The sequence below is a fragment of the Salmo salar genome, chromosome 06 (assembly GCF_965601325.2).
Source record: "Salmo salar chromosome 06, fSalSal1, whole genome shotgun sequence".
NCBI classification, from domain to species: Eukaryota; Metazoa; Chordata; class Actinopteri; order Salmoniformes; family Salmonidae; genus Salmo; species Salmo salar.
Genome location: NC_138296.1, coordinates 33,793,101 through 33,814,468, shown reverse-complemented (window position 1 = coordinate 33,814,468; position 21,368 = coordinate 33,793,101). Strand labels below are relative to the sequence as shown.

At 41.2% G+C, this 21,368-nt stretch overlaps 1 protein-coding gene across 1 annotated transcript in view; it reads right to left on the bottom strand.

Annotated features, from left to right (window-relative positions):
• The window catches only part of foxk2b (forkhead box K2b), a 35,027-nt gene extending 13,659 nt beyond the window's left edge, over positions 1-21,368 (bottom strand). Inside the window, exons 1-3 of the mRNA XM_014203447.3 lie at positions 20,867-21,368; positions 7,491-7,679; positions 3,147-3,297 (exon numbers count right to left, since the gene is read on the bottom strand). Coding sequence (XP_014058922.2) covers positions 3,147-3,297; positions 7,491-7,679; positions 20,867-21,159 — 633 coding nt within the window. The 5' untranslated portion in view covers positions 21,160-21,368. The remainder of the gene's footprint in view (positions 1-3,146; positions 3,298-7,490; positions 7,680-20,866) is intronic.

Below are 21,368 nucleotides of genomic sequence, written 5' to 3'. Positions count from 1 at the left end.
CAAAGGGTCGGAAACTTCCTGGAAATTTTCCATGGGAAGTTAAGCCCGGGAATTTTGCTTATATTCATTTTTTTTTAAGTTAGCTTATAACAGTGAACCTTTTTTCAGGGATACACAAGGCAATTCTAGGCCTTGTGGCATATTTTGGTTAAACTATCCCCAATTCAATGGAGTTGCAACCCTCTGCATGCACAGTGCATTCTTCCATCACATGTACAGCTGATTCTCAAGATCTTGCACACTAATGAGAGGCTATTGAGTCCACTACTGCACTGTCTGAGCCAGGCCCTACATGCTTTCTGGTAAGTTTTGATTACAATACTGGGTGGGGTGAATATATTTTATATGACAGACATTTTTTGTTAACTAGTAAATAGTAGCCTACAGCAAAGTGTTTAAATAATTTCTAACTTGTTAATTTCTGCTAGTTAGTTTTTGATACCGTGTGGGTTTTAGCTTGCTTGAGCCTGCTAACTGAGGAGTGTTAATTCACCTGTTTCCATATACATTTAATTTTAAAACATTTATCTTACAAATTAGTTGTTTAATCGAACTGCTTAACTATTTATCTAGACATGGAATTGTATTTTTATTTAATTTTTTTTTACTCATTTCTCTCTCATCTTTACAGGAAAATGCCATGGGCACTATCTGATGTGTGGAGACATTTCACTGCAGCTAATGTAGAAGGAAAAGCTGTGTACATTTGCAAATACTGTGCCAAATCGTATGTGAAGGATGCACCAAAGATGCAGAATCATCTGGCCAAGTGCATAAAGTTTCCTCAGCGATCACAAGCAACCTCGACAAAAGTCCCTCTACTTCTATTTCGAGGTGAAAATGATGAATCAGAAACCTTAACACAATTCCTCCTGGAGTCAGAAGTTTTTTTTTTGACTCAATGGAGGAACGTAGTCAGAGAAATGCTGATTAATGTCTTGCTCGAGCTGTGTATGCAACTGCTGCTCACAGGCAATGTGTATTGGAAGAGATTTCTGAATGTTTTTCACCCAGCATACACCCTTCCAACCAGACATGCTTTATCTACTCATTTGCTGGATGCAGAGATCAGAGTTCAAGTGAAGGTCAAGCAAATCATAGAGAAAGCAGACTATTGTAATCATCTCTGATGGGTGGTCGAATGTTCGTGGGCAAGGAATAATTAACTACATCTCCACCCCTCAACCAGTATTATACAAGAGCACAGACACAAGGCACAACAGACACACCCATCTCTACATTGCTGTTGAGCAGAAGGCAGTCATCAATGACCTTGGACCACAGAAGGTATTTGCACTGGTGACAGACAATGCTACGAACATGGAAGGCTGCTTGGTCTAAAGTAGAGTCCTACCCTCACATCACACCCATTGGCTGTGCTGCTCATGCACTGAATCTGCTCCTCAAGGACATCATGGCACTGAAAACAATGGATACACACAAGAGCCAAGGAAAGGGTTAGGTATGTGAAGGGTCATGAAGTTATAGAAGCAATCTACCTCACCAAGCAAAGTGAGAAGAATAAGAGCACCACATTGAAGCTGCCCAGCAACACCCGTTGGGGTGGTGTTGTCATCATGTTTTACAGTCTCCTGGAGGGGAAGGAGTCTCTCCAAGAAATGGCCATATCACAGTCTGCCGATATGGACAGCCCCATCAAGAGGATCCTCCTGGGTGATGTATTTTGGGAGAGAGTGGTAAGCAGCCTGAAACTCCTGAAAACTAAAATAGTAACCATTGCACGGATTGAGGGAGACAACGGCATCCTGTCTGATGTTCAGACTCTGCTTGCAGATGTAAGAGAAGAAATCTGTACTGCCCTGCCCACTTCACTGTTGCTCTAAGCAAAGGAAACTGCAGTTCTGAAATACATCAAAAAGCGTAAAGACTTCTGCCTGAAGCCCATACACACCGCAGCTACACGTTGGACCCCAAGTACGCTGGCAAGAGCATCCTGTCGGGTGCAGAGATCAACAAGGCCTATGGTGTCATCACTACCGTGTCTCGCCACCTTGGCCTTGATGAGGGCAAGGTTCTTTGCAGTCTGGTGAAGTAAACTTCCAAGCAAGGGCTTTGGCATGGAGATGCAATATGGCAGTCGTGCCAACATATCTCATCAGCCACCTGGTGGAAGGGACTTTGTGGATATGAGGCTCTTTCCCCTGCTGCCTCCATCATCCTCCAAATCCCACCAACATCAGCCATCTCAGATCGCAACTGGTCCTTGTTTGGGAACACATGCACACACACACCAAAGCACGCGACAGGCTGATCAATACAAAGGTTGAAAAATTGGTGACCATCGGGGCAAATTTGAGGCTTTTTGAGCCTGACAAGTCATTCTCAACCAGGTTGGAAAGTGACAGTGAAGATGAGCCCTCAGAGTCTGATGTTCAAGAGGTGGACATTGAGGAGGTCCAGGGAGAAGACAGAAGCCTGAGAGGAAGACAACCAAAGCTTTAGTTTCTAGACTCTAATTTTACAGATGTATGTTGAAAACGTTTTTTTGGGAGATGCGATGGATCATTGGGGATCATTCAATATTCCTCTTTTGTTGTTCAGTGAAATAATTCCATGTGAAGAGTCTACTCATTTAATTAAAGTTAAAAAATTATGAATTTCTCTCTATTGGAAGGATTTAACCATTTGCAATTATGTCTACTTATGATAAGGTAAAAGGTGTGTTTCTGTCTCCATATGATATGGTAAATATATCCAATGCAAAAAAACATCTACATTTAGGTGGTATTAATTTGCATATATTTCTGTTAATTCCCATATATTCCCATTACTTCCCACAGAAAGTTTCCACCTCTGAATATTCCCCAAAATGTGCAACCCTACTCAGCACTAAAACAAAGTAAATGTAAACAAACACTGTACACCCTCATAACATTAAAACTATATTGATATCATGGTTGGTCAATTCTTGCATCCATAGCTCTGTCTATGAATTTGAGAGTGGTTACATTTCTCCAGCCCCATCCCTCAGCTTTTTACCAAAACAGTGGTGGGGATAACACTTTATGGCTTCAACTGCTGATTGCCACTAAATTAAAAAGGGCATTCACAGACACAGACTAATTTAAGCCTAGCCTTAGACTAAAATTCATGTCCAATGGAGATTCTCTGTATGTGGTGCTCACCTTGGGGCTGTCCCCTCCCGAGGCCTCCTTGTCGTTCTCTGACTGGGAGTTGTCGTTTATGAGCTGTAGCTCTGCAGAGCTGACGATGCGACCCATCCTGTAGCCGGACAAGCCTGCTCCTCTGGGACTGGAGGGGCACGAGTTGGCAGCACTGTGGGGAAGAAGAGGACCAGACCATTAGTCAGTCACCAAGTCTCTGTCAGCATGATGACCAACACAGTACATATCAAATTATCTGACTAAGAATACTGCAATACTTTTAGGCTACAAACAAAACTGCCTAATTGATGCACTGATGACCTCAGCTCCTTTTTTAGAAATCAAGTGATGGTTTATAATTAGCCAAGCTATTCTGAGGAAAAGGGGGCCCCAATAAAATAAATATATTGGCTCAGCTTATCTGTACCCTTTACCGCAGTAGCCTGCAGTCAGACTGGTACACACCACCTATGCAAATAGCCTCACATTATCTAACCCATATTGAAAGGAGATTAAAATAGTTTCATGAGGCATTAAGTTGAGAGTTAAAACAGCATAAAACGCTTAACAATTTGTCATTAGCAGAAGCAAACATGAGTAATCTGGAGATAAACACTGATTGGCTAGAATGAAATGAGAACATCAATATTTTTTCCATTCTTCAATGTATCTGGAGCAGTTCCATCATCGGTGCAATGTGCTAGTAGGAATTCATGGGTGGATTAGCACTAGAGGTCGACCGATTAATCAGGTCCAATTTCAAGTGTTCATAACGATCGGTAATCGGCATTTTTGGACACTGATTATATTGCAATTCACGAGGAGACTGCATGGCAGGCTGACCACCTGTTATGCGAGTGCAGGCAGCAAGGAGCCATGGTAAGTTGCTAGCTAGCATTAAAGTTCTTATAAAAACTATCAATCTTAACATAATCACTAGTTAACTACACACGGTTAATGATATTACTAGTTTAACTAGCTTGTCCTGCGTTGCATAAAATCAATGCGGTGCCTGAAATTGTGTCACTTCTCTTGCGTTCAGTGTAAGCAGAGTCGGGGTATATGCAGCAGTTTGGGCTGCCTGGCTTGTTGCGAACTGTGTCAAAACCATTTCTTCCTAACAAAGACCGCAATTAATTTGCCAGAATTGTACATAATTATGACATAACATTGAAGGTTGTGCAATGTAACAGCAATATTTAGACTTAGGTTTGCCACCCGTTCGATAAAAGACAGAATGGTTCCGTATTTCACTGAAAGAATAAATGTTTTGTTTTCGAAACGATAGTTTCCGGATTTGACCATATTAATGACCTAAGGCTCATATTTCTGTGTTTATTATATTATAATTAATTCTTGCTTTAATTGAGATAAAGCGAAAATCCTTCAAATGTTGCAGGCGCTCCTAAATAAAAATGTCCAGGTCGCACAGAAATATATTTAGGCGCATATGCGAGTAAAATGGTCGCACTGTAGAGCCCTGGATTAGTTACCATACTTAAGAGAATATAAACACTTGCATCTTTCATAGCGAGCTAGCGAGGGACGGAGAGAGAGGGGAGGGACACAGGATAGGCAGGTCGGCCACCAGGCAGAAAGAGGACAAAAAACAGCTGAGAAGTTGAGCCTAGCACTTCAACACCCTTCGATGCTGTGGATATTTACCCACTATGCAGTTTACTTTCTGCAGCTAAGTCATATCTCTGAGTCAACCTTTACACAACTTTCCCCAGGCCTATATAGCCTATCGTCTAGTTTAGCAATAACACAAAATATGTTGGGTGACAACTGCAATGTGAATTTAAAAATGTTACCTAATATTAAGGATCCCAATTACATTTAAAAAGTTCACACCCTTAGAAGCCAGTGTTAATTTAGTCAACAACCTATTTTTCCTGTCTAAAATTACTACGATAACGACATGCACTGGGAAAAACTATAACTATTACAAATTAATTTTCATTTTAGTCTACGAAAATGTAACAAGAGAATTCCACGCGAGACTAATGGACATTTCATTTGACATGAAGCTCATTTTCAACTGTTTTGTCCAATCCTAAGCATGCATGCGTGCAGAATATTTCATTCAATCCTCTCATTACATATTTGAGCTGCACGGTCTGATTGAGTTGATCTGCCAGGCTCTCCCACACAGTTCCCAGGTGATCACTTAAGTCACTTATTCAATCTTTTAAACTGATGCGAAGCCAGGACAGTAGGCTTGGGCGGTATACAGATTTATGTCGTCATACAGTTCTCTTGTTCCAGGATTTACGGTATTACCAGCATAGCACACAAGAGGGCTCTACAAACACAAGAAAAGTCAACTGGGCTTCTTACCAGAATGCTAACAAAATTAGCAAACTAATTGCGAAATGCCAACGAGCAAAACAAACTAATTACAAAGACCAGCAAATACAGCTCATAAAGTTAAAGAAAATGCCATTTTCGATCTGTATGGACATTTACAAGCGAAAGTGAACGAGAGAAATTGTGCAAATGAACAAAGTTGGGATGCATGCTTTTCCGAAGGAAGACAAGCGCGTGTACATGGACCAGATGGGAGAAAAAAAAATAAATAAATAAAAGACTAGTAGAAAGCACAGGGGGAAAATGGCAGCTGTACAGAACTCATCAGGCGCTCTGACTTCTGGCAGAAAGCCATTATAAGATATCTGATGGCTTCAACACCTCATGTGCGCCGCACAACAGAGACTCGCTGATCGATATAGAATGCTGTGGACTCACCAGATGGCCTTCTCCAATTGTGCTACTTACAAACACGTGACTGGTTCAACTATTCTGGGGAACTACGGTAAGCTTCATCATGTAAAATAATGTGACAGGTTGAAAGAATGCAATATGCTTTATCTCCTAATGTAATGCACAAGTTGACTGCAGGTATTATCATAAAAAGTAGCTACAAATATTCAAATTTATTGAAACTTCAAAGGAATAGTTGACGGTATTGAAAAATCCTCCTGTGGCTTCTTCCAAATACCCCGTTATACAGTATACCACCCAAGCCTACAGGACACTTCACTTGTAACTAACCTTCCCTATGGAAAAAAACAAATGCCATTTGTTGAATATTAGTAGTACCGTAATACTCCTGGCATTTTTGTAAAGCTCAATTTCCACCATTTTCAAGGAATGTGCACATGATGGAAGTTAGAGGTAGCCTAAATATTCATAATTAAAAAAAATTACATTTAAATTAAAAACTCGGGGGGAAAAAATGCACTTACTATGTGACCTAAATGGCTGACTTAAACTAGACAAACTGCCCAGAGTTTTAGTCAACTAATAATAACTAACAAAAGATGAAATGACTAAAATGTGACAGAATAAAAGGTATTAAACCTGAAACAGCTGTCAAAATTAACATTGCTAGAAGCTACCGTAATATCCGGACTATAAGCCGCAACTTCTTTCCCACGCTTTGAACCTCGCGGCTTAAACAATGACGCGGCTAATATGGATTTTTCCCGCTTTCAATTTTTTTTCATAAAAAAAAACAAAAAAAAAAAAACATTCTGTGACATGCTCAGTTTTTGGGCGGCATGAAGCTTTCATTAGACCAATGAAATTGCCGAACGGGTTAAGGTCAAACAACTTTTTTGTTTACTGTTTAGATTAAATCGAGCGCTCTCAAACTTCCCATCATTCTGATTACGATAGTCATTTTGTCACCCTCACCATGGCAAAGACACGGAGAAATGCATATGATGCAGCTTTCAAGTTGAAGGCGATTGATCTGGCTGTTGGAAAAGGAAATAGAGCTGCTGCACGGGAGCTTGGTCTTAATGAGTCGATGATAAGACGTTGGAAACAGCAGCGTGAGGAATTGACTCAGTGCAAAAAGACAACTAAAGCTTACTGCAAATTTTTTATTTTTGTTACAAGCCGTGTTTCGTTAAAGCCAATTTATTTTTGTTACAAGCCGTGTTTCGTTAAAGCCTGTGTAAAGTTCATTTGTTTCAATGTACCGGTAGGCACCTGCGGCTTATAGACATGTGCGGCTTATTTATGTTCAAAATATATATATATTTTTTTTTTATTCAGTGGGTGCGGCTTATATTCAGGTGCGCTCAATAGTCCGGAAATTACGGCATGTATTTTCAGTCAACACGCACACAGCAGCTAAGTGAAGACTGCCAATGGCTACACACAGACTAGGCTTAACAAGTACACACAATAAATCTGTGTTGGACAGATGTGTAGGTTAGGAGGTGACCTAAGCTGCAAGCTGAGCCTGGTTCACAGCTTCCCCTTGAGTTCAATAAACTAAGCATTAGCCGCCAAGCCAGTATGATAATAAGTTATCTCAAGGTTAACTGAGGCCCAGGCCTACTGTTACTGTACCTGATGGTGCCTGTGGGCGAGGGCAGGGGGCTCATGAGGTGGGCGATGTTGTCTGGAATGTTTATGGTGAGCGGAGAGATGTGGACTGGTTTTACTGGAGACTCAGGTGCCTCACGCTTCTCCCTCTTCCCACTGGACAGGGCTGTGAATGTGATCTTGATGTTTGTGCTGGGAAACCTGAAAGTGCACCTGCAGAGAAAAAGAGACAAGGTTAAAATTCACCTACCACACAATGTAATGCAATCTTCCAGTCTATGTGGCCTCTGAGCATCCACACACTACATGTTAATGATTTTAAATATATGTAAACTATAAAAAAGTATTTTGTATGTAATGTCTTCATTATACACTACATTATATGGACATGTGCTCATCGAACATCTTATTCCAAAATCATGGACATTAATTTGGAGTTGGTCCCCCTTTTGCTGCTATAACAGCCTCCACTCTTCTGGGAAGGCTTTCCACTAGATGTTGGACCATTGCTGCGGGGACTTGGTTCTATTGAGCCACAAAAGCATTAGTGAGGTCAGGCACTGATGTTGGGTGATTAGGCCTGGTTTCGCAGTCGGCGTTCCAATTCATCCCAAAGGTGTTCGATGGGGTTGAGGTCAGGGCTCTGTGCAGGCCAGTCAAGTTCTTCCACATCAATCGACAAATAATTTCTATATGGACCTCGCATTCATTGTACATGGGAGCATTGTCATGCTGAAACAAGAAAGGGCCTTCCCCAAACTGTTGCCACAAAGATGGAAGCACAGAAGTCTAGAATGTCATTGTATGCTGTAACGTTAACCTGTTGGGGCTAGGGGGCAGTATTTTCACGGCTGGATAAAAAAAACGTACCCGATTTAATCTGGTTACTAATCCTACCCAGTAACTAGAATATGCATATACTTATTATATATGGATAGAAAACACTCTAAAGTTTCTAAAACTGTTTGAATGGTGTCTGTGAGTATAACAGAACTCATTTGGCAGGCAAAACCCTGAGACAGATTCTGACAGGAAGTGGATACCTGATGTGTTGAATTACCTTTAAGCCTATGCCATTGAAACACACAGGGGCTTATTAAGATCTCCCTTCACTGGAACTAAGGGGCCTAGCCCGAACCATGAAAAACAGCCCAGGACCATTATTCCTCCACCAAAGTTTACAGTTGGCACTATGCATTGGGGCAGGTAGTGTTCTCCTGGCATCAACCAAACCCAGATTTGTCCGTCAGACTGCCAGATGGTGAAGTGTGATTCATCACTCCAGAGAACGAGTTTCCACTGCTCAATGGCGGCGAGCTTCACACCACTCCAGACGCTTGGCATTGCGCATGGTGATCTTAGGCTTGTGTAAGGCTGCTCGGTCATGGAAACCCATTTTATGAAGCTCCTGGCAATCGGTTCTTGTGCTGACGTTGCTTCCAGGGGCTCAGGCTAAATATAGGCTGTGGTAGCCTAATCAAACACACATTCTCATTGTTGGGTAAACAACAAGCAGTGTGCATGCCTAGAATGGAGATGTCCATATACGCCAAGGTTCAATCAGTGCAGGATCAGGCTCCATCACCACACCCCAGAGAGAGATGGAGGCCCAGATTGTTATGCCAGCCCTGCTTCCTTTTGGTCCAGATGCCAGGTGCTGCTGCACTTGTTGCCAAGCCCCAACAGAGCTGGCATAGAGCACATTCAGAGAGAACAGTGTCCCAGACACCCAAGTCTCAAATTAGCATTGCTACTCAGAGGGTGAAAAACTGCTGGGAGCCAGCCTGGTGAAGCCAGACACTTCAATTATGCATATGCACTCCAACACCCTTTCAGGACCAATGTAATACCCCTGTCAACAAAGAGCATGGGAAACTAAATTATTTGATGAAATAGGGGGATGTTGATGACCTCATTATGCAGACCACATGTTGCTAGTGTCTAGTGGGAAAACATGTTTTTTCAAAACTAGTTACCAGCATGGTACAGGGATGCAAACTGGTGAGGGCCCAAAAAGGTGACACTTTTTATTTTGCACTGTAACATGCAAAACATCCCTGCTGGGGGGGGGGGGGAATGCAGGTTAACTAATTGAACAACAAAGAATATGATAGAATATGATCAGTCTCTGTGTAAAATAGTGGTTAATGTGAACCTAACTCGCAGCTAAAAAATGTAAAGAAAGCAATCCAATGTTATTTGTTGCCTAGACTTTACTGCAAATGACACTCAAGTTGAGAAAAAGAAAATACACTAATATTGCAGTTAGCCATGACAGCCTTTATAATAGAACACTTGTGACCACACACACACGGGGAAAAAACATTTTAAAGTAGAAATAGAATGAAACAAACAGGCATTCTATTTTCGCTCTATTATAGTGGTCACTATAGACATTGATCAAGTGCACAAGGCTACATGTGTGTAAAAATATGGTTCACCGAGTTAAAATTATAATTCCCCCTCACACGTGTTACTGTCAAGTTCAACACAACAAAAACAATATCTTTGGGCTGCACTGCACATTCTTACATTGTACACTGCCTGTGGACATCTGTTCTACAATGTGCCAGCAAAAGTGAGAAAGAGGGAAAGTGTGTGGTGTTCCTTTCACCTCTATAGTGGCATCCAGCTTAAACCTGGCCCAGCTCCAGCTACACACCCTGAATGTACTTGTTTAACAAGCAACGCCTCATTTTTACCCAATTCTCTCATTCTGAAAATTAACCACATACTGTAGAGGGAAAAACAGTTAACAGATAGCGGTTAGTTCTTCAGCTAGTTAACATTTCACACAGATTGCCAGGGTCCAGTAAGCAACGAACACGTTAACTGGTATACGACTCCTTGCCGTTCCTCAAGTTAATACTAGAGGTCGACCGATTATGATTTTTCAACGCCGATGCCGATTTTCTTAACTTATTTGTAATAATGACAATTACAACAATACTGAATGAACACTTATTTTAACAGAGCAATAAAATCAATTTAGCCTCAAATAAATAATGAAACATGTTCAAGTTGGTTTAAATAATGCAAAAACAAAGTGTTGGAGAAGTAAAAGTGCAATATGTGCAATGTAAGAAAGCTAACGTTTAAGTTCCTTGCTCAGAACATGAAAACATATGAAAGTTGGTGGTTCCTTTTAACATGAGTCTTCAATATTCCCAGGTAAGAAGTTTTAGGTTGTAGTTATTATAGGACTATTTCTGTCTATACGATTTGTATTTCATATACCTTTGACTATTGGATGTTCTTATAGGCACTTTAGTATTGCCAGTGTAACAGTATAGCTTCCGTCCCTCTCCTCGCTCCTACCTGGGCTCGAACCAGGAACACATCGACAACAGCCACCCTAGAAGCAGCGTTACCCATGCAGAGCAAGGGGAACAACTACTCCAAGTCTCAGAGCGAGTGACGTTTGAAACGCTATTAGTGCGCACCCCGCTAACTAGCTAGCCATTTCACATCGGTTACACCAGCCTAATCTCGGGAGTTGATAGGCTTGAAGTCATAAACAGCGCAATGCTTGAAGTATTGCGAAGAGCTGCTGGCAAAACGCACGAAAGTGCTGTTTGAATGAATGCTTACGAGCCTGCTGGTGCCTACCATCACTCAGTCAGACTGCTCTATCAAATCATATACTTAATTATAACATAACACACAGAAATACGAGCCTTCGGTCATTAAAATCGTAGATTCCGGAAACTATCATTTCGAAAACAAAACTTTTATTCTTTCAGTGAAATACGGAACCGTTACGTATTTTATCTAACGGATGCCATTTCTAAGTCTAAATATTGCTGTTACATTGTACAACCTTCAATGTTATGTCATAATTATGTACAATTCTGGCAAATTAATTACGGCCTTTGTTAGGAATAAATTAACTTCACACAGTTCGCAATGAGCCAGGCAGCCCAAACTGCGGCATATACCCTGACTGCTTGCACGGAACGCAAGAGAAGTGACAATTTCCCTAGTTATAAGAAATTCACGTTAGCAGGCAATATTAACTAAATACGCAGGTTTAAAAATATATACTTGTGTATTGATTTTAAAGAAAGGCATTGATGTTTATGGTTAGGTACATTAGTGCAAAGACAGTGCTTTTTTTGCAAATGCGCTTGTTAAATCATCACCCGTTTGTCGAAGTAGGCTGTGATTCAATGAGAAATTAACAGGCACCGCATCGATTATATGCAACGCAAGACACGCTAGATAACTACACATGGTTGATGATATTACTAGTTTAACTAGTGATTATGTTAAGATTGATTGTTTTTTATCAGATAAGTTTAATGCTAGCTAGCAACTTACCTTGGCTTCTTGCTGCCCTCGTGTAACAGGTAGTCAGCCTGTCATGCAGGCTCCACGTGGAGTGCAATGTAAGGCAGGTGGTTAGAGCGTTGGACAAGTAACCAGAAGGTTGCAAAAACGAATCCCTGAGCTGACAAGGTAAAAATATGTCGTTCTGCCCCTGAACAAGGCAGTTAACCCACCGTTCCTAGGCCGTCATTGAAAATAAGAATGTGTTCTTAACTGACTTGCCTAGTTTAAAAAAATATATATATTTCAAACATGTAATATATATATATATATATATATATATATATATATATATATATATATATATATATATATATATATATATATATATATATATAAATAAAAGAAAAATGTAAATAACAAATTCGGCAAATCGGTGTCCAAAATTAACGATGGTTATGAAAACTTGAAATCGGCCCTAATTAAAATCGGCCATTCCGATTAATCGGTCGACCTCTAGTTAATACTATAGAGAATTGGTTAGGTTACTAACGTTAGTCATTTGTGTTGTAACGTTAGCTGTCTACTTTATTAGCAAGCTCATTTTCACACCATAAACTCAATTATTTGATCAGATAAGTTGGCTAATGTTGCTCAACATTTCTCTGGCTAGCTAACTGAGAATTCGATCCAGCTGGCAAGATACTTAATGCTAATACCTGTTCCACCAGACTTTCTCCCTCACCACAAACTTTCCAAATGCAATTCGTTTTTCGGTTACAGCTCATGAAGTACGCTTCATCACCTTCTCAGCCCCGTCTCCATGGTCAGGCTTCTCATCTAACGTTACCTCTTCGTTATGGTTCAGGGGATGCGCTGCTGTAACTGGCAAGCTGCCTTTCCAGAGCGCTCGCTGATGCTGTAACTAGTCTCTTTCTTCTGTTGTTATAACAACGATTGGCTGAGGCTTGGATACAGCCAGTATTGCTCCAAACTTGCATCACTCGTTCCCTTACAGCCAGTAGTGATCCAACCCCCCCTCCCCACAAATTTTTATCATTGGATCTATACGAATCACGTAGGTCACCTATTTTGGATTCAAAACAACAAATTTCGCCAAAAGGTGACTAGTTTGCATCCCTGATGGTAGAGGCAGGTAGCAATATTCAATAGGCCTAATGATGTCCTTGGATCGCTCAAACTCAAAAAAGCACAAGAAAGAGGATTGACACCCACCATCTCAGATTGTTCTGAAATCGTTTCTGATAGAAACAGATAAGATTAGCATTCCTGCAACATTGAGCTAATCGATTGAACCCAACTGGCCATTTTAATTTATAAGATTAATATAATATTCAATAAATATAGCACCAAAGATTTGGATCAAACTTTTTCTAACAATGAGTTAGACATGAAGAATCCAAAGAAATGGTCTAAAGCCACCAAGGACCCCCCCCCCCCCCCCTCACACACACACACCCCCATGCAGATCCCACTCAACAACGAGTATACAGTATTTGTTCTCCATGTAGTAAGGGGCTAAGGATCGGCGTATTGTTTCTTCATCCTATGTAATGTATCCTCAGTGAATTTGGTGATGTTCAGAGTAAAGGCATGGCCGATTGATTAGGGCCGATTTCAAGTGTTCATAACAATCGGTAATTGGCCTTTTTGGACGCCGATTACATTGCAATCCACGAGGAGGCTGCGTGGCAGGCTGAACACCTGTTACGCGAGCGCAGCATCAAAAGGACCTTGTGACTGCAAGGATCCAATGTAAGTTGCTAGCTAGCATTAAACTTATATATACACACATTTAAAAAATGTTTTATCAATCTTCACATAATCACTTGTTAACCTAGTAATATCATCAACTATGTGTAGTTAACTAGCTTGCTCTGCGTTGCATATAATCAATCCGGTGCCTGTTAATTTATCGAATCACAGCCTACTTCAACTTCGCCAAACAAGTGATGATTTAACAAAAGCGCATTCGCAAAAAAAAAAAAACACAATCGTTGCAATAACGTACCTAGCCATGAACATCAATGCCTTTCTTAAAATCAATACACAAGTATATATTTTTAAACCTGCATATGTAGTTAAAAGAAATTCATGTTAGCAGGCAATATTAACTAGGGAAATTGTGTCACTTCTCTTGCGTTCAGTGCAAGCGAGACAGGGTATATGCAGCAGTTTGGGCCGGCTGGCTTGTTGCGAACTGTTGAAAGTCAATTTCTTCCTAACAAAGACCGTAATTAATTTGCCAGAATTGTACATAATTATGACATAACATTGAAGGATGTGCAATGTAACAGTAATATTTAGACTTAGGGTTGCCACCCGTTCGATAAAATACGGAACGGTTCCGTATTTCACTGAAACAATAAACGTTTTGTATTCGAAATGATAGTTTCCGGATTTGACCATATTAATGACCTAAGGCTCGTATTTGTGTGTTTATTATATTATAATTAAGTATATGATTTGATAGAGCAGCCTGACTGAGCCGTGGTAGGCAGCAGCAGGCACGTAAGCATTCATTCAAACAGCAGCTCTTAGCAATGCTTGAAGCACAGCGCTGTTTATGACTTCAAGCCTATCAACTCCCGAGATTAGGCTGGCAATACTAAACTGCCTTTAAGAACATCTAATAGTATATGAAATACAAATGATATAGAGAGAAAGTCCTATAATAACTACAACCTAAAACTTCTTAACTGGGAATATTAAAGACTCATGTTAAAAGGAAGCACCAGCTTTCATATGTTCTCATGTTCTGAGCAAGGAACTTAAACGTTAGCTTTTTTACATGGCACATATTGCACTTTTACTTTCTTCTCCAACACTATTTTTGCATTATTTAAACCAAATTGAACATGTTTCATTATTTGTTTGAGACTAAATAGATTTTATGTATTATATTAAGTTAAAATAAGTGTTCATTGTTCATTCAGTATTGTTATAATTGTCATTTATTACACACACACATATATAAAAAAATCGGCAGCAGCTTTTTTTGGTCCTCCAATAATCGGTATCGGCGTTGAAAAATCATAATCGGTCGACCTCTAGTTCAGAGAAATTAGTCATTGAAGTTGTTGGGTTTATGTGCCATCTTACATCCTGATATTACTTGGTTCTGACCACTGATGGTGTTGTTCCTGCTGTTGAGGGGAAGAAAAAAAATAAAAATCACCTAATAGCAAGAACAGCACTATCAACATTGTGCTCAGCAGCACACTCACATGGCTCACTGATGGGGGCTCACTGATCCTCGGTCAGTCAGGCACAGACGCATACAAACAGAATTATTTTTGCCACCAGACCCCCAATCCCAACTACCTGAGGTAAAGAATTCCACTAGACCACAAAACCCACCCCCCTACCAGACAAATATTATTTTGTCTACCATCTGCTTCAATCAATTCATACTTGAATGTTTTCAACAACAAAAGAAGCTTGGTTAAGAGGATAAGCTTGCATGGAAATCCCAAGTCATTTTGCAAAGAGCTGAGTTTTCCCACAGCCTCAATGCATTTTAACATTCAGGCTCCTTTGCCAATTTCCCTCCTTGCTCAATGAGACCAAACATTTTGTAAAAGCAAATGCAGTTGCCATGTTATGCCAGGAGGTAGAACGCAATGGACCCTCAAAAGATCCAAAAGTATCCAAGCTCAGGGCAGCAGAGACAAGAAGTCTTCTCTATTTAAAAAAAAATAACTTTTTTGCCCAAGATAATCATCATCCCTGCAGATTATAATCTAAAATGGCGTAGCAGTCAGACGTCTTTGTCCTTGTCCTGTCCCTTGTATATATATCTGTTTACATCTTTTTCTTCGCATATCTTTTAAAAAATATTTTCCTAAACCTCAAATTCTAAATACTCTCCTGCAACCCGCATCACCCAATGTGGCGTGGATCTGATTTTTTCATCTAAAGTATTTATATTTACTTCGGATCTGGAATCCCTCAATTGAAGCTAGCCAGCTAACTACCTACCATTGCTAACGGTCATCAGCTAACCTTTAGCTCGGAATGCTCTCACCAGTTCAAACAACGTGACTCAAACCAGAGCATAACGGACCTATTATTCCCCCCCCCCCATATACCCGGATTCCTACCGCAAACTCTGAACATTTTCATCTGGGTCTTAGCAACTAGCTAACCGCAATCCCGGGTGACTACTCCTGGCTAGCTTTTCCATCCCGGAGCAAGCACCAATTAGCCTGAAGCTAGCCCGGCCAGGGCTCCTGTGCTACCATCGAAGCCCACTCCTGGGCTACAATATCCAGACCCCTACTACTGCCGGTACGGTGCACGGAACCCTGCCGATCCTCTACGACTGGAATACTGACATAATCTGCCCGGGCTAGACTATTAGACCCTCTCTTTCTAAAATTATCTGCCAAAATTGATGCAACCCCTATTACTAGCCCGTTCAACCTCTTTCATATCGTCTGAGATTCCCAAAGATTGGAAAGCTGCCGCGGTCATCCCCCTCTTCAAAGGGGGTGACACTCGAGACCCAAACTGCTACAGACCTATATCTATCCTACCCTGTCTTTCTAAGGTCTTCGAAAGCCAAGTTAACAAACAGATTACTGACCATTTCGAATCCCACCATACTTTCTCCGCTATGCAATCTGGTTTCAGAGCTGGTCATGGGTGCACCTCAGCCATGCTCAAGGTCCTAAATGACATCATAACCGCCATCGATAAGAGACATTACTGTGCAGCCGTATTCATCAACCTGGCCAAGGCTTTTGACTCTGTCAATCACCACAATCTTATTGGCAGACTCGACAGCCTTGGTTTCTCAAATGATTGCCTCGCCTGGTTCACCAACTACTTCTCTGATAGAGTTCAGTGTGTCAAATCAGAGGGCCTGTTGTCCGGAACTCTGGCAGTCTCTATGGGGGTACCACAGGGTACAATACTCATGGCCGAGTTTCTTCTCTCTATACATCAATGCTGGTGATTCTCTGATCCACCTCTACACAGACGACACCATTCTGTATACTTCTGGCCCTTCTTTGGACATTGTGTTAACTAACCTCCAGACGCGCTTCAATGCCATACAACTCTCCTTCCGTGGCCTCCAACTGCTCTTAAATGCAAGTAAAACTAAATGCATGCTATTCAATCGATCACTGTCCGCACCGGCTCGCCCATCCAGCATCACTACTCTGGATGGCTCTGACTTAGAATCAGTGGACAATTACAAATACCTGGGTGTCTGGTTAGACTGTAAACTCTCCTTCCAGACTCACATTAAGCATTTCCAATCAAAAATTAAATCTAGAATCGGCTTCCTATATCGCAACAAAGCATCCTTCACTCATGCTGCCAAACATACCCTCGTAAAACTGACCATCCTACCAATCCTCGACTTCGGTGATGTCATCTATAAAATAGCCTCCAACACTCTACTCAACAAACTGGAGGCAGTCTATCACAGTGCCATCCGTTTTGTCACCAAAGCCCCATACACTACCCACCATTGCGACCTGTACGCTCTCGTTGGTTGGCCCTCGCTTCATACTCGGCGCCAAACCCACTGGCTACAGGTTATCTACAAGTCTCTGCTAGGTAAAGCCCCGCCTTATCTCAGCTCACTGGTCACCATAGCAGCACCCACTCGTAGCACGCGCTCCAGCTGGTTTATCTCACTGGTCACCCCCAAAACCAATTCCTCCTTTGGTCGTCTTTCCTTCCAGTTCTCTGCTGCCAATGACTTGAATGAACTGCAAAGATTTCTGAAGCTGGAGACTCATATCTCCTTCACTAGCTTTAAGCACCAGCTGTCAGAGCAGCTCACAGATCACTGCACATAGCCGATCTGTAAACAGCCCATCTACCTACCTCATCCCCATACTGTATTTATCTTGCTCCTTTGCACCCCAGTATCTCTACTTGCACATTCATCTTCTGCAGATCTACCATTCCAGTGTTTAATTGCTATATTGTAATTACTTCGCCACCATGGCCTATTTATTTCCTTAACCTGTTATGGCTAGGGGGCAGTATTTTCACGGACGGATAAAAAACGTACCCGATTTAATCTGATTAGTACTCCTGCCCAGAAACTAGAATATGCATATAATTATTAGCTTTGGATAGAAAACACTCCAAAGTTTCTAAAACTGTTTGAATGGTGTCTGAGTATAACAGAACTCATTTGGCAGGCCAAAACCTGAGAAGATTCTGTACAGGAAGTACCCTGTCTGACCATTTCTTGGCCTTGTTGATTATCTCTATCAATTACAGGGGATCTCTGCTCTTACGTGACACTTTCTACGGCTCACATGGACTCTCAGAAGGCGGCAAAATGCTGAATCGTGGCTTTGCAGGCTCTGGTTGAAACAAAGTAGCGCGTTTGGGTAGTGGCTGGTTACAGTACTGTGAGACTCAGGCTCGTGCCCGCGTCGACCGAAAGCTTTGTTTACTTTCCTCTGTTTAGCTAAACGGAGATTCCCGGGCGGAATATTATCGCTTTTTTACGAGAAAAATGGCATAAAAATGGATTTTAAACAGCGGTTGACATGCTTCGAAGTACGGTAATGGAATATTTAGAAATCTTTTGTCACGAATTGCGCCATGCTCGCGACCCTGATTTACCATTTCGGATAGTGTCTGGAACGCACGAACAAAACGCCGCTATTCGGATATAACGATGGATTATTTTGGACCAAACCAACATTTGTTATTGAAGTAGCAGTCCTGGGAGTGCATTCTGACGAAGACAACAAAGGTAATGAAACTTTTGTAATAGTAAATCGGAGTTTGATCAGGGCTAAACTTGGTCGGTGTCTAAATGGCTAGCCGTGATGGCTGGGCTATCTACTGAGAATATTGCAAAATGTGCTTTCACCGAAAAGCTATTTTAAAATCGGACATATCGAGTGCATAGAGGAGTTCTGTATCTATAATTCTTAAAATAATTGTTATGTTTTTTGTGAACGTTTATCGTGAGTAATTTAGTAAATTCACCGGATGTGCGGGGGGGGGGGATGCTAGTTCTGAACGTCACATGCTAATGTAAAAAGCTGGTTTTTGATATAAATATGAACTTGATTGAACAAAACATGCATGCATTGTATAACAATGTCCTAGGGTTGTCATCTGATGAAGATCATCAAAGGTTAAAGCCTTTTTGAAATCGGACAGTGTGGTTAGATAAAGGAGAGTCTTGTCTTTAAAATGCTGTGAAATAGTCATATGTTTGAAAAATTGAAGTTTTTGTATTTTTGAGGAATTTGTAATTCGCGCCACGCCTATCATTGGATATTGGAGCAGGTGTTCCGCTAGCGGAACGTCTAGATGTAAGAGATTAAAGAGGCAATGAGCAGTTGCTACATCCATTTTTGGATGTATAAATGAATTATATGTACCCCACTGATTCTTGAATAATATAACTTGTCTCATGTCGTACCCCATCACTACCCAAAATATAAACATGTTTTACTCCAATGTTTGTCAAAGTAAACACTATATAGGGTGCATTCGTAAATTCACTCTGGCTTACTATGCTGATTTCAGAGCACTCTCATCTGAGTGTACCAGAGCGCAGAATAACTGATGAATTTACAAACAGTGCAACACTAGTTGAATATGACCTGTCAGTAAACGTTGGCAAAAAAAATAGAATTGTTGCCAGCAGCACAGTTAGTCACCAACGCTCTAGATAACAAACAGCCTAACCAGCTCTGCTAGGGCAATAGAAATGGTCAGAGTGATGTGTTCTCTCATTTGTGTCTGGAAGTAGCTAGCGAGTTAGCCAACTTTAGCCAGTTAGCTTGGGTGATTGACTGATGTTGTGAGGTCAGAACGCTTGGATCAACCCCACTCCTTGGGCAGAGCGCCCAGTGTGCGCTGACAACGCTCTGAATTTGTGCGCACTCTGGCACTCCAGAGTGAATATATGAACACACCCATAGCCTCAAAACATGTTTAAAACTATCATTTTGGATGGTCAGTCCTTGCATCCATAGCTCTATATATGAATTTGAGAGTGGTTACATTTCTCCAGCCCCATCCCGTAGCCTTTTAACCGAAACAGGGTTGGGGAGGCCGCTTTGTTATTGTTTCAACTGCTGACTGCTGCTTTAAGAATGCAGCTTTGTGTTTGTATGTCACTGAGGCAACTGACCAATGAATGAGCCCCAGCAGCCCACTAAATTGTGTTGTGAATTATGCATCAAATATCAACATTCAAAAGTGGATTACGGCACAATAGTGACTTTTCCTAATTAAATACAGGGTTGTCTTCAGATGTAATGGTTGAATTGGAGTGTATTTTGTTCCTTGCAAGTTTCTTTAGAATAAAAATGGGGCAAATCTGACAAAACAAACTACGTATACCTGGAATTTGGCATAGAAATATAATCTCTTTTTAGTATTACGGAATTCAAATCGGTCTAAGAGAATAGAGTAACGTTACCGTGATGGCAAGAGGAAAATAATGGTCAGTGAATATTTTGAGAATACTATTTCTTATGTATTGTAAAGTTAGCATTGGCATTTGTGACCTGCCATTATAATTTTGTTAATGTAGGAAACTGAACCAAAACATGCGTCTTCCGAGTTGTGCAAAGCTGACCCGTAATGACCCGTATCAGAAATGTTCCATTGAGTGATGGCCTAGTGATGCACAGCACACATGTTATAAAGATACAGGCCTACAAGTAACGTAGCCATCCACAAACTTAAATATAAACATCGATCATATCCATCTGACTAACAAAACACTTGCACAGAACTATGACATTGTTTACCTGTATGACCAAGTCCACAGCTAGCTAGTTACAATAATAACCCACTATGTGATAGCAAATCAACTGAAAGCTGGCCGACAGACAGTGTGCTGTAGAATCAAGTTCAAATATCGCTAGCTACATTTGGCTGTCTTAATTCAGAAGATATTTTATGACAATGGAGGGCAGTTCATAACATGTAGCTTCTAGTATCTAACAAACAATGTCTGGAGTTGACGTTAATTTGCTAACAAAGATGAACCTGCATGGCAAACACTACCCATTAGTCTTGCTGCAACAGCACGTGCATTGTGGTAATTCAAAAGATAAGATAGCTAACTAGTTATTATAAACACAAATACATATTGAACTTACATTCGTGGTAGTTGTAGAGGAGGGGCACCCCGTCTGAGGAAAACTCCATCCACGAACACCCCATTTTTGCCGAGGCATCGCAAGTAGAAGTCTCCACCACCAGTGCTATCGTCACTAACAGTGAATATTTCGAGATGTCTTCGAGAAATAAAACTGGAATGACCCATGCTCACATCCACGGAGCCCTGAGACGAGTTCCTCCCGATAGTCACCGAGCGCTTTTTCATCAAGTATTCGAATTCACGGCCCTCAAGCCGGGCAACCGGCCCAGACGACCCGCTTAACACCGCCATTTTACAGGATAATGGGTATATTTGACGAACGCTTATTAAAAAAAAAAATAAACACCGGTATGGAGATGCCCGTGTAGGTATTTTAAATGCCGTCGCAAATTGTCCAATCAAAAAAAAAAAGGGGGCATCAAATTGAACACAAAAATGTAAGGGAACGTGCCAGACCAGGGACAGCGGCTCCAACGCAGCGCCGCGACAGAGAGAAAGGG